The sequence below is a fragment of the Mastigoproctus giganteus genome, chromosome 6, assembly GCF_048544385.1.
Source record: "Mastigoproctus giganteus isolate SK-2022 chromosome 6, ASM4854438v1, whole genome shotgun sequence".
NCBI lineage: Eukaryota > Metazoa > Arthropoda > Arachnida > Uropygi > Thelyphonidae > Mastigoproctus > Mastigoproctus giganteus.
In genome coordinates, this window is record NC_143580.1 from 199,949,226 (window position 1) to 199,964,658 (window position 15,433).

Consider the following 15,433-nt stretch of genomic DNA (forward strand, 5'->3'; position numbering starts at 1 on the left):
CAAATATATGATATCAAAATTATTTTTTGCATCCAGTTCTTTTGTAACCACATCATAATATCCTATCAAATTTGTCAGACACAACTTTCCCTTAACAAACCCATGCTGTGTCTGAATTATTGCTGCAGTCTCGTCTAGATGATCCTGCAATGCATGTTTAACCAGTGACTCATTATTTTACTCGGAACAGAAGTTAAACTAATTGGTCTGTAATTACTCGTGTCACCCTTCGATCCCCCTTTGTGAACTGGGGATACATTTTCACATCTCCTGTCTGTGGGAACCTCCCCTGAGTCCAAGGATGCTCTCATAATTATGGTTAAGGGTTTGCTTAGTTGCTTTGCTGTCTTCTTTAATATAACTGGATAGATCCCATCCACCCCAGGTGCTTTTCTTATGTTTAACTTCAACAATTTCTCCTCCAGTTTGCTCTCAGTTATTACAAAATAATTAAGTATCCTGCTACAATTTGATAACCTTCTGCCATTTTCAAACCTTAATAATTCCTCATGTTGAATGTAGATGCAAAATACTCATTCAGTTTGTTTGCTATCTGAGCAGGATCATCAACAGTCGAACCATCGATGTCAAGTGGACCAATCATATTCATCCCCTTCCTTTTAGAGTTTATATAAGTAAAGAAATCCTTACTGTTTTTCTTAGCATCTTTTGCCAAGGATTTCTCGTAATCTGCCTTCGCCTGCCTAACCTCTTTTGTGACCTGATTACAGACTAGCTTATATCTGCCATAGGCTTCTGAGTCGCTTGATAATTTATATGCATCCCATGCATTTTTCTTCTCTGTCATTAGTTCATTAGATAAGCGTTTAGGCCTAAACCTTGAACAATATTTCTTAATAGGTATGAAACTTTTAGTAGTTTCCACGATTAATTCCTTGAATGCTTCCCACTTAGAATTTACTGTTGGTAACATCGTAAGTTGATCCCACTGTGCAGAATTTAAAAACTGTCAGAGACCACTGTACTCACCTTTATGGAAGCAAAAACCCTTTCCTTTACCCCTGATGGTAATTAAATCTAAGTAAATCCCACATCAGTACACTGTGATCACTGCCACCTAGTGGTTCCTTTATCTGCAAATTCTTAATACACGAATGATCACTGCTGATAACCAGATCAAGAGTATTACTTTCTCTGGTTGCCTCTCGAACATGCTGCTGCAGAAAACAATCATCGAATAAATCCACAAAAGTCTGACTAGCGTGTGAGTGACCAACCCACAAGTTCCAGTCAATATCTGGGAAGTTAAAATCCCTCATTATGACATTCCAATTTACTAGCTCACTCTATTTCTCTGTACAATTGTTCATTGTATTCATTCAAGTCATTAGGCCTATAACACACTCCTACTCTTATTTTTGCTTTCGCAGTGCTTATGTCACACCAAACTGACTCAATAGTGCACTGTTCATCTATATCAACTGGATGCACTTCTTTTGATATTATGTTTTTCTTAATTAACAGCATAACTCCTCCTCCCTTTCTATCCTTTCTGTACACATTGTATTCCCCAAATTCCAGTTCAGCATTCCTTATATCTGTGTGACACCACGTCTCTGCTATTCCAACAATATCCGCCTTTGATGTCTTGACCAACACTTCAAATTCATCAAATGTATTTACTATACTTCTAGCATTGGTATACTGGTCCCACTTGTACACTTCTTCAGTGAACTCCTGTAATGCTGTCATTACAATACCATCAGCCTTACATACTGGGTATGAGATGGCATTGTAAGGACTGCATTACAAGAGTTCACTGAAGAAGTGGTATACAAAATACCACAAAATGTCTGAGAATAGTCTGTAATTCTTTAAGAAAATAAAGGCAGATGATACACGGTACCTCCTCTGCCACTTCTTCAGTGAATTCCTGTAATGCTGTCATTATGATACCATCAGCCTTACATACTGGGTATGGGGTGGTATTTTACGGACTGCATTACAGGAATTCACTGAAGAAATGGTACACGAAGTACCATGAAATGTCTGAGAATAATCTGTAATTCTTTAAGAAATTAAAGGCAGATTACACTCCATGCAAGTTTAAGTGCTCATTATTTCACTAATTTCCAGTTCAAAAAAAATTTTTTTTACCTAATAATTTTATTTATTGAATTATAATATTCATTTACTTTAATGCATGATTTGTATGCACCTGATTATACAATAGAGTTCTTATTCCTTATTTCCCATTTCCGTTACACCATTCAACAGCTACCTATATATATAAGATTCAGAAAGTGGCAGAAACATGTTAATTTAGTTCAATGTTTCAGGAACATGATGCAGAAGCCAGAAAATTAGTTCAAAAATATCCTGACATGGCTGCACCGATCAGAGCTAAGGTTTCAGAGGTGCAAGATAATTGGAGACACCTAACTAATATATGTCATAATAGGCAAGTATATATGTTTTTTGTTACACAAGTAATTTGACATATATAAATTTTTGGAATTCCTTTTTTAAATCAATTATAATTTCTTTATTACCAAAAGAAAAATAGCATAAAGTGGAATACCCTTGATCAGAAAGCCTTCAGGGTTTAAAACATTCAAAAAATCAACATGTAAATTTAATTATGAATTATGATAAGATTTTTGCATAAAATTGTTAACATAATTTTATGTTAATGAACATGGGAACAATTAGTACTGGCAAAATGATGCAAGGAAATAAGCTTATACTACCCACTTTCACAGCACCAGATAGAAATTTGTTTTTACAATTAGTTATCTCTGGCTGAAATAAAATTTTCTTACATCTGTCTTATTACCATCAAATTTTTCAATTTAAATTTATGCCCCTTTATCGGTGTCATCCTAGAAAGAGAAATGATGCCATCAGCATTTAATTTGCCCAATTCATTTACAGTCATAAACATTTCAGTTAGGTCTTGTTGCAGATGCCTAGTTTACAGAACTCAATTCTTTCTTGGTAAGAGTACCCTTCTGTGTCTCTCACTAATATTGCTCTTCACTACATCTGTTTCAATCTGTATCTTTTCTTAAAGGTGGCTTCCAAAACCTTGTGCAGTACTCAAGCTGTGGCCTAACCATTGCCATACACAATGGGATAATTGCCTCCTGTTCTTGCTGGCAAAATTCTTGTGTATATCATTGATGAAAGATTTATATGAGATGTCCCATGCTATATGATGGGATACTTCCACTTGCTCAGATTAAGAACCTGAGGGGGCATAGATTCAAATTGAGGAAAGACAGTTGTAGAATAGATGTGCTGAAGCTTGCCTTTAGTCAGCAGGTAGTTGATTGCTGGAACACACTTCCATCTGTTGTTGTGGAAGTTGATAGTTTAAATAAATTTGAGGCGGAACTAGACAAACATTTGGAGTGACTGGATGGGAAGGTTTTTTTTTTTTTTTTTTGGCTGATGCTATATAAGCTTGCTTTCTTGTGTCATATGCCTCAATAATACTAATATCCTAGCATCCTGTTTGCAGTGCTCAGAGAACTTCATGTTGGACTGTGCAATTACCCCTAGGTCTTTTTCATTTTTCACTACTTTCAGCGTGTTAGCACCCAGTTCATATGGGATTGTGAATTGCTATGATATATTTTGAAATTAATGGTATCCACACATGCAGTATCATGCATTTATTGATGTTTAACCCCAGTAGCTGCCTTTCAGCCTATCTGCTTAATTTATACCAGTCTTGGAGTAGCATGCCCTGATTACTTCCATTAATCACTCTACCCAACCTTTCTATCATCAACAACTCAGACATTAAACTTGATATGCTTTCCGCAATATTGTTAATAAATATTGAAAACAGTAAGGGGCCCAACATGATTACTATATAACTGCTTTCTTGTCATGATGAGCCTACATTACTTTTTTAACTACTGACTCCATTATTTTTCCCAGCATGGAAGTTAAGCTTGTAGGTCTGTAATTACTTGTTCCGCCTTTGTGAATAGGAGAGACATTTTTCAGTCTGTAGGGACCTTCCCCGAGTCCAAGGATTCTTTCTTGATTATATCCATTTGTTTTTTTACATGTTTCACTGTTTTTTTTAATATAATTGGATAGATTCTGTCAGCTCAAAGTGCCTTTTTTACAACTCCAACAACTTCTCTTCCACTTTCCTTCCAGTGCCATAAAATCATTTAGTTTACAGTTAGAATTGAGTGTGCTTTTTTTATACCATCCCTAAAAGCATAATGAATGAATTTGGATGTAAAATAATATTTATTTAGTTTGTTAGCAATCTGTATAGAATCATCAATAATTATGGCAGTCATATTCAGTAGAACAATGTGGTTAAAAATGCAAAGAATTCTTTGCATTTTTAACCAAAGACTTCTCATAATCTACCTTAGCCTTAATCCCCTTTGTGACTTGATTAGTCTAGTTTATACTCATTGTAGGCTACTATGTCCCCTAATAATTTATAATCATCCCATGCATTTTTTTCTCAGCCACTTGTCTTATCCGTTCATATAACATCAGTTTAGGTCTAAACCATGAACAATATCTCTTAGTATAAAAAGCTTAGTAACTTCAATGATTACTTCCCCGACCACTTCCCATTTAGCATTTATTGCTGGTAACAATACCAGTTGGTCCCACTGAAAAGGATTTAAAAACTAAGACTATTGTAATTACCTTTGTATTAGCAAAATTCCATCCCTTTACCCTTGACAGAAGTTTTAACTTTAAATAAATTTCACATAAATACATTGTGGTCACTGCCACCTAGTGTTTTCATTACCTGAAGATTCTTAATTCATGAAGAGTCACTGCTAGTAATCAGATGAAGAATCTTGCTTTCTTTTGTTGCCTTTCTTTGTCTAACATGTTGGTATAGAAAAATGTTCCCCGTTGAATCCAGAAATGTTCTACTATGTGAATGACCAGCCCACATGTGTTAGTTATTATCTCTGTTAGTTAGATATTCTGATTTATTGGCCCACTCTATTTGTCTGTATAGTTGTTCATTATGTTCATCACAGTCATTTGGCCTCTAACTTAACTCCTACTGTTAATTTCGTTTTTTGAGTGCTTATTCCACACTAAACTGATTCAACATTACATCTGCAGGCCAAGTCAGACAGTTGTCCTGCCTTAGAACTATGCTCTTATGAACTAAGAGCATACCTTCTGCTCCCCTTTCCATCCTATTTGTCCTTTCTGTACATATTGTACTCACCAAAATCAAATTCTATATTGCCTATGTGTATTAATTCTGTATTTTATGACAACCAGTATTTAAAATTTGCCAAATCTATTTACTTCTTCCCCAACCTTGCTTTCCAGGCTGCTGATTGTTGCAGTAGAAGTACTACAAACATCAATTTTACCTCTGCTTGTAGCTGCCGGAGATCTGTTGGTCTGTGTATCCCTTCAAACTAGCAGTTTTCTGATACACCTAACACTGCTTGATACTGTCAAAAAATATTCTTGTACCTTCTATTTAAGTGCAGCCCATCTCTATAAAATCAGTCCCTGTTAACAAGCACAAGCAATGTTGAGAAAAATTCTACTCCATGAGCCTTGCACAGTCTCTCCATGGCCAAATTGTTTGACAAGGCTCTCATCATGTTTGTATTTTTGTCACGTGTGGGCAAAATTCCAGATACTTTAAAATTTAATTGTAACTTTTGGTTTTTTCTCAGTGTTGTCTTATCTGTTAGCTTAATCTTCAGATTGCCTGTTCTTAAAACACAAACATATGAAGTGTTTTAAGTCTTACAATAGCATTATGGCACTATAAATTAGAGTTCAAAACTTTTCTGTTGTAGTAATCAACAGCATGATTTATGAAGTTTGTTTCCAGAACCAACCACCTGCAAAGAAATCCAGGAGGGATATTTCAGGTTATAATATTCCAAATATTGATGTAGTTATCTGGCTGTTGATGAGTTGCACAAAGACTTGAATGGTTTGGTATGTCCAGTATTTTCATCACTTTGAAATTGGTGGGAATTTCAGTAATTTGGTCTTTTGGGTTTGATATTAGTTCAGTTCTTGAGTGCCGGGTGGGTAAAGTGCCTGCCTGGCAATCCAAAGGTTGTGGGTTTGAATCTCGCCTCGGGCTTGGATCAGAGTAGTGCAAAAATCTTGGGAGGTGCATTATGGCCACAGAAGCCGATGGGCCAACAACCAACATAAAAAAAAAAAAAAAAGTTCTTGAGTGGGTGTATAGTAGACTAACCTTAAGTTGAGCCATTTTAATATCCCAATATTCACTTTCTAACAGAGGCTGCAGAGTTGGGATGGGGGGACCAGATTAGAGCACAGTAATGACTTGATGCACAGTCGTTAGTGCTTCATGACAACCTAGTCTCATAGTAATCCAAGTTATAATATTCCAAATAATTTCAATTTCATGATAATCTAATCTAATTTTATGCCAAATATGAGGTCAAGTTTCAAGCACCATAAAGATATTAGTGCCTTAGTACAAAGGTATTGTACATGTGCATGGAAGATCAACTTAGAGTCAAAAATCAGTAATAAGAACTTTACTTCTTTGGAAGGAAATATGTATTTTTGTGATCAAGGAGTGAATGAGATATTGAAAATTAATTTCTGAGTGCGACTAGCACTGAATTTAAGACTGTATACAGGGAGGAAAAAAAAAAGAGTAAAGATTGAGTTTATTGTTCCAGGCCTGCAAGTTTTTAATAATTTACTCATATATACAATTGCTAATGCAATTATTGACGGGATCACAAAAATAAAAAGAAAACTTAAGAAAATGAGGAAAAAAATCTAGAAAAAATACAGAACAATACAAAAGACAGCCAATAATTTCTAGTGCCCTCATAAAAAAATATATTTAAGAGATTCAAACAGGAAATGTATAGTGAATGGCTGGTGGCTTATACATAAAAATTTGAGATGAGTGGGTATTGAGAAAGTAAGATGGAGTTAATAGCAAAAATGGTCTAAAAGTTATTAATGTCAGAGAGTAAGTGATTTAGTATTTTGGTAAGATTTTGGAATTCATTTTAAAAATCTTCCAGTTTTCATACTCTGCAGTATAATAGAGGATGATGTAAAATTGGGCACTTAGAAAACATTTTGTCCAGAAAGGCACCTGATCTTGAATGGAAATAGAAACGTGAGTGCCAGTTGAAATTTTAGATTCTTTTTTGGACTTTGAACCAGAAGGAAGCAGTGGAGGTTAGAAGGAAGTTTAAATTTACAGTAATTGCAGCAGACAAGCACTAGGATGACATTGGTTGAACTTAACTGATATTTTGCTGTGACAACCTAAAATTGAAAACATTTTGAAAATATCAAAAATTCAAGTGACAAAAAAAAAAAACACATCCCAAATCAATATCCAATAAGGCATCCTGCAATGCAATTGCATGACAAGATTTAATAGTATGCTGTCTGTGAGTTAGTCTTAGAAAGTCATGACAGTAGGCTCTCTGTGAACTAGGTTAACATGACGAGTGCCAATTAGAACTACTTGGTATACCCACTTTGTTCACTTAATGGACAAAACTTAACATTGATAAAACCTAGGATTAAGCCTAATTAATATGCATTAATAAATACAAAATATAACAAGAAATAACATGAGAAACATTACTAAATCTTGAAGCATTGAAAAAGACAGTCATGATGTGTAGCCATACTTCTATAATATTATATTATAATAGCACGCTTATCATGTTAATAGTAAGTATAATGTTTTACCTGCATTGTTGATGCTTATAAAATATTTATGATATTTTATGTATTTAGAGCTACCTCATTGAAATTATCATAGCATATCATATATTATCAGAATTAATTTTTCAGAATGCAGTCCTTGGCTAGTTCCTACACGCTTCATAAATTTTTGGCAGATCTTAAAGAGCTGGTAAGTTCATATCTTTATAATAATCTATATAGTATAAGATAGCAGCTATAATTGCTATATTATTTTGTAATGTGTGTGTTCTTATGTTGTAACTGAGTAAGGCGCATTTAGGGCTAGAGCCTCAAGCTGCGAACAAATTTAGACTATGTATATAAAGTGCTTAGCATCATAATACACAGCCATTTCTGAATAAACAGAAAATTTTTAAGGTGGCATCGTTTTAGGTTATATCTCATATTGTGAATGCCTTCACAACGAGTTGCCATGATATTGCACTACTTCGAATAAGTAACGCTTCACCTAAGGAGAAGACTAGTGTTACTTATTCTCAGATAGGTACCACCACCCAGACAGCACTGTTTCAGGGCTATTTGGCCCTTCGTCAGTGAGTGGGTAGGTACCCAAGTGATGTAATGATGGCAAAAACAGTTATGAAGTATAACTCCACAATATGAGAGATGCCTGATGGTGTATGATGTATTTAGACTAAGGCGCATTTAGGGCTAGAGCCTCAAGCTGCGAACAAATTTAGACTATGTATATAAAGTGCTTAGCATCATAATACACAGCCATTTCTGAATAAACAGAAAATTTTTAAGGTGGCATCGTTTTAGGTTATATCTCATATTGTGAATGCCTTCACAACGAGTTGCCATGATATTGCACTACTTCGAATAAGTAACGCTTCACCTAAGGAGAAGACTAGTGTTACTTATTCTCAGATAGGTACCACCACCCAGACAGCACTGTTTCAGGGCTATTTGGCCCTTCGTCAGTGAGTGGGTAGGTACCCAAGTGATGCAATGATGGCAAAAACAGTTATGAAGTATAACTCCACAATATGAGAGATGCCTGATGGTGTATGATGTATTTAGACTAAGGCGCATTTAGGGCTAGAGCCTCAAGCTGCGAACAAATGAGATATAACCTAAAAATGAGATATGAGATATAACCTAAAACGATGCCACCTTAAAAATTTTCTGTTTATTCAGAAATGGCTGTGTATTATGATGCTAAGCACTTTATATACATAGTCTAAATTTGTTCGCAGCTTGAGGCTCTAGCCCTAAATGCGCCTTAGTCTAAATACATCATACACCATCAGGCATCTCTCATATTGTGGAGTTATACTTCATAACTGTTTTTGCCATCATTGCATCACTTGGGTACCTACCCACTCACTGACGAAGGGCCAAATAGCCCTGAAACAGTGCTGTCTGGGTGGTGGTACCTATCTGAGAATAAGTAACACTAGTCTTCTCCTTAGGTGAAGCGTTACTTATTCGAAGTAGTGCAATATCATGGCAACTCGTTGTGAAGGCATTCACAATATGAGATATAACCTAAAACGATGCCACCTTAAAAATTTTCTGTTTATTCAGAAATGGCTGTGTATTATGATGCTAAGCACTTTATATACATAGTTGTAACTGAGCATAAGTAAAATGATTGTGGTACTGTATAACTATATAGGAGTATTATGTAGTTCAGAATCAGTAGTGTTATCAGTATTACATCCTTTTGAGTTTCCTTTGGAGTTCCTGTTCTCAGTACATTAATCCTGTTATTACATTTATTATTTAGTGTGCTAGAGTTAGAACTTTTTATATCTTAGTAATAGGTCAAGTGCTCCAAATGTCTGGGAAGCTGTCATTTGGAGACATCTCCTGAGGTGTAAGGTTGATTTGATTTTTTGATTTTTGAGGTGCAAAAACAGCAAGGTTATAGTGTGCCAAAGAGGTGTAAGGAATGTAACACACAGACTGATAGTTAGTCTGATAGTCAAATCATTAAGAAAAAACTGTAAGAGTTCTGAATGTATATATTTTTTGATGTATTGAACTTGCATTGGTAAGATATGTCTTGCATTAAACATGCAAGACATAAGAGTTTATTGATTCAAGCAAACACATTGATTGCTTATCTTTTTACTGTTTTAAATTTTAACCCCACCCACAAATGTCAGTGAACAGAAATGTCAACCAGTTAGTATGTACATATTACAGTACGTATTAATTATTTCGATTATCAAATATTTTCTTCCGATTTTCACGTATCATTTAATTTTTTAATTGGTAAGGTAATAAAGGGTAAATTTGTGCTTAATATATCTTCACTTTTATAGCCTGTGGATAATATTCTTCTATTTTTGCTAATTAGAATTGCTGTTTAATAGAATTAAAATTCAGTTCACAAACGTGATCACAATGACCGGCATTTACTACACATCGTATAGTGAACGGTACTTTACTGTGGTAAATCCATCGTAACACGATTTCATTGTACAGTGAACCAATTGTAAAGCTGGGGTCCACTGTATTTTTAACTATTTACATGACTCTTCGGATAATTGGGGCAGCCGCTTAATTTGGCCAAAATGCACTAGTCCTGATGTGTCCCAAATAACTGGAATTGACAGTGTGTGTATATATATATATATATGTATATATACACAGTGGATTCCGGTTATTTGGGCCACCGGTTAATCGGGGCAGCCATTTATTTGGGGCAAATCTTAAAAAACAGAAACCAATTGAGAAAATAGCCAGGGTTTACTTTGCTTAATTGGGACAGCATGCCGTTTAATCTGGGCAGGAGACTGCAGCACTGGAGATTACCCTACGATTGTCTCCGATGGTACCACGTAGTTCGGTTGAAATTCTGGAGGTCACAACCATAAAACAATAAAAACAATTAGCAGTCACCTGTTTATTGGGCTTTTCTGTTAGTGAAATCTATCATAAACGGACAGTAAACTCGATCTTACTGAATTTGCGATAACACCGACAGCTGGAATTCTGTGGGTTATTATGGTGAAATGTGTTTGCACTTCCATGAAATCTTCAATCATATAAAAAAATTAATTTTCAGATCTTCTCTTCATTCGTATTTTTAAAGCTTTATAACTCGTTAATCGGGTCTCACTTGCGTGTATTGTGTTACTTGCAATTTGTGTGTGCCGTGTTCTTTGTTATTGATTGCTTATCTTTTTACTGTTTTAAATTTTAACCCCCACCCACAAATGTCAACTAGTTCGTATGTACATATTACAATATGTATTAATTATTCCGATTATCATGTATATTCTTCTGATTTTCACATATCATTTAGTTTTTTAATTGGTAAGGTAATAAATTCGTGCTTAATATATCTTTGCTTTTATAGCCTGTGGATAATATTCCTCCTTTTTTCACTAATTAGAATCACTGTTTAATAGAATTAAAATTCAATTCACAAACATGATCACAATGACCGGCGCTTAGTGCACATCGTATAGTGAATGGTACTTTACTATGGTGACTCCATCATAACATGATTTGATTGTACAGTGAACCAATTGTAGGGGGGGGGGTACATTGTATTTTTAACTATTTATGTGAAACTTCGAATAATTGAGGCAGCCATTTAATCGGGCCAAAATGCACTAGTTCTGATGTGTCCCAAATAACCAGAATGGACTGTATATATATATATATATCCATATTAGGTGAAGAATGATTTATAAATTTTAACATTATAGATAACTTAAGGTTGTTAATGAGATTGGGCATTTTTGACACACAGGCCTTTTGCAGACTGCACCTTATCTCACTCAACCTGCTACCTCATTGCTAATCCGATATATTTTTACTCAACACACACACACACACACACACACACACACGTGTGTGTGTGTGTGTGTGTGTGTGTGTATAATGTTTTTTAAAATTTTTTTAATAATATTTATATACAAAGTAAACTTAGTAAATTAATAAGAGGAGTTTACCTCAATATAGTACGTGGAACACTTCCGTATGATACCCTCCAGAAATTAAAACGGAAAAAACGAAAAAATCGACAACTTACCGGTACATTACCAATAAGTTGTCGATTTTTTCGTTTTTTCCGTTTTAATTTCTGGAGGGTATCATACGGAAGTGTTCCACGTATACTATATTGAGGTAAACTCCTCTTATTAATTTACTAATATTATTATCAACGTAGAACATATTGAGTATTACAGCTCTGTTTCATACTATACAAAGTAAACAGAAATATATGTGTATGCTATATATTTCTGTTTATTATATATGAAATTTTGTGCATTTAATGATCTTTTAAACTGAAAAATGGGAAAGAATAGACTGATCTTTTTGTTTTATGTCTAGAACATTTTTTTTTTATATATATTTATTTATTTTTTTGAAAATAAAAGGTGTAAAATACAGCATGCTTTAAAATTTATTTTTTATTAAAACTTAAAAAGTACATAGAATAAGTACTGTAATCCATTAAGAATAGATGAATTATTGACATTGTTTAAACTGAATTCGAAAAAAGAGAGAACATTTGATACCTGTCAGGTGACCCACCACTTTTTGCTACATTTTGGATAACACCACTGCTGGGTTAAGGAAATAAATGCCATGACAATGGTTGCATCTTTTCAGTCTGCTTATTACATAACAAACACTATAATTAATCTAAACAAGTTAAAAAGTTCTTAAATTACTATATAAAAATTATAAATTTTACACGATTAAATTCATTTCTGTTTTGTTAATAGTACTTCTGAATATATCAGTAGACATTGTCCATGATTGTATATGTCTTGTATAGATATGTTGAAATGTTATAGGTAATTGGCTATTTGTTTAAAACTAAAATAAAGGAAATGATTAAATATAGTACTAATGATATTATAAAAGATAATCTAGATAGATACCATAAATATAAATTGAAGTAGATATCCCTTGCTTGTATAGTTTCTGTACAGGAGGCACATGACTAGTTTGCTTATAAAAAGAAATGGTATGTTGTATGCATACAACATACCATTTCTTCACAAAATAAACACACCAAATACAACACAGACTGTTGTATTGGTATGTTTATTGTAACTGAAAACAGTTGTAATTTGAATGAGAACACTTCAAACTTAGTGGAGAGATAGAAGATATTTTATATATATATATATAAAGGTTAGATTTAATTCTTTGAAACTGGATAAAGGTGTTTTAATGTATATATGTTTTGAATTGGTTCTTTTGTGTTTTTGTAATGCTGAAAATACATATACAAATATATATACATTTAATGTACACACACACGTGCGCGTGCGCCCACACACACACACACACAGGGTGATTCAGGAGGAATAGTAAATATTTTGGGAGATTATAGTATTGATTATTCTGAGTAAAAAAGTACATATAAGCATGTGTCCAATTCTCAATGGATACATAGATACAGCTTTTTGAAACTGGTGCACACAACTCCCTGAATCAGATGTGACCAATAAGCAGTTATAACCCGACGCTGTTTGATGTCAGAAGTATTGTTAAAATGCCGCACATCTCCACACCATACAAGCAATTTGTACAGTGTGGAGAATACTGCAGAATACTGGATTCAAGAGCGTTTACACCAAACTGTGTGAGACTGTTCCCAGCACTCATATTCCTTCTGAACATGCAAATGAACAAGATGTGAATGAAATAGAACACATTCTTCTGTTGGTAGAACTTAGTCCTAGATTAGGACATGAAGAATTTCTACACATAACAGTGTTCCGCAGACAAGAGTATGGTGAACATTACGTGAGCAAGGCTTGTAACATATAGTGGGTGCAACACCTTCAATTTTATTGGTGGGTAAGTGCTAACTGCTGATTAATTCCATTAATACTGTTCAGCGATGAAGGCACTTTCATCCATGACAGTATCAACAACACCTGTAACTCTGATAGGTGGTCAGACGAAAATCCACGTGCCACTGTAGAAACAAATTTTCAGCATCACTTCTCTGTAAATGTATGGTGCGATATCATCGACAATCAGTTGATTAGGCCTATTGTGTTACAAAATCGTCTTACAGGGCCCATTTACCTAGATTTTCTGCAAAATGAACTTCCACTACTATTGGAGGATGTTCCCTTGGCTACAAGGATTGGTATGTACTTTCAGCGTGACGGAGCTCCTGCACATTATACCCATCTGGTGATAGCCAATATCTAAATCGAACTTTCCCTGAATGATGGATCGGCCGGCCATGGTGGTCCCGTTTATTGGACACCAATGTCTGCAGACCTCACTCCATTAGATTTTTGTTTGTGGGGATGGATGAAAAGGCAGTATACAAAGAAAAGGTAAATACAAGAGATTAATTGCTTGCTTGCATTTAATTGCTTGCTTGCATACTGCTGACCTCATAAAGGAGTGCCAAGACTACCTCAGAAGAACAACACTTCATATTACCACAAGAGTTGCAAAGTACATTGAGGTTGGCAGTAGGATTTTCGAATATTTACTATTCAGGTGGAATAGTAAATATTTTGGGAGGTTGTAGTATCGATTATTCTGAGTAAAAAAGTTCATATAAACGTGTCCAATTCTCAATGGATATGGAGATACAGCTGTTTGAAACTGTAAAAAAATTTGTCAGTTATTCAAAAAGTCAATAAATACAAACAATAAGTCATTTATCATTCTTTAATATCTCTCATAATGACTTTGTGTGTGCCAGTTTCAAACAGCTGTATCTCCGTATCCATTGAGAATTGTACACATGTTTATATGAACTTTTTTACTCAGAATAATCGATACTTAACGTCTTGAAATGTTTACTGTTCCTCCTGAATCACCCTGTATATATAGTTTGGATAAAATGATCGAAAGTGACGTGTGGAAATATGGGCTAATTATGTTATAAAAGTTATATGGCAAATGCATCTAAGTGTGTTAAGCAGCAGCAAAGGATACAAAAGTATATATTTTAAGTATATTTTTTTCTCTTGCTTTATTACTTCAATCTTATATATATATATATACAGCGGCAGACAAAAAAACTGCATCACTTGTGAAATTTGCAAATAATGTGTTTTGCGCTGCACTGTGGGTTGCAGAAATGTTTGAAATGCATTTTTTAGATGGGATATATATCTCTGTGAATGAAATCTAATAAAAAGACTCCACCCTTTGCTATAAATATCTTCCCAAAGGGTAAAATGCTTAATTAATGGAAATGTGAGAAATCAGCAAATGGCAACCAAATATACATTTTATTGCATGTACGTGTACAAACTGAAATGATAAGTTAATGTAATCATTATGTACTGTATGTATATCGGCAAAATAAGTCCTCGATATTTTGTTTTCCTCCTCGAGCTGCAATTACAGCCTTGTAACGATCTGGCATAGAGTTAATCAACTTCTGGATATATAGTTGCCCAATTTCGTGGTACCTTACAGTGCTCTCCTGCAGCTGAATCTTACTTGTTGACTTCTCCTGAGCAATTTTAAATAGAGTTCAAATGTGAACTTGTTGCCAAGCCAGTTTCACGGTACTTTACAGTGCTCTCCTGCAGCTGAATCTTACTTGGCTTCTTCTGAGCAATTTTAGACGACATCATGTACGAGCAATTTTCAATAGGGTTCAAATGTGGACTTGTTGCCAGGCATAGCTGTATCAAATATCGATCTTGGGATGGCATAGTCACTCTCTTATGGCCTGATCCAGGTCTTCTCTTCACATCACTGGTTTCATGCTTTAATTTCAGCACCCAGGATACTGTCAACTGGTGGCAGCTTA

General features: G+C 34.6%; 1 protein-coding gene across 3 annotated transcripts in view; it reads left to right on the forward strand.

Moving 5' to 3' along the window:
• The window catches only part of kst (spectrin beta chain, non-erythrocytic 5 kst), a 593,342-nt gene that overhangs the window by 455,716 nt on the left and 122,193 nt on the right, over positions 1-15,433 (forward strand). For all 3 annotated transcript variants that reach the window (XM_090376665.1, XM_090376667.1, XM_090376666.1), the window contains exons 56-57: positions 2,301-2,422; positions 7,804-7,864. In XM_090376665.1, coding sequence (XP_090232791.1) covers positions 2,301-2,422; positions 7,804-7,864 — 183 coding nt within the window. The remainder of the gene's footprint in view (positions 1-2,300; positions 2,423-7,803; positions 7,865-15,433) is intronic.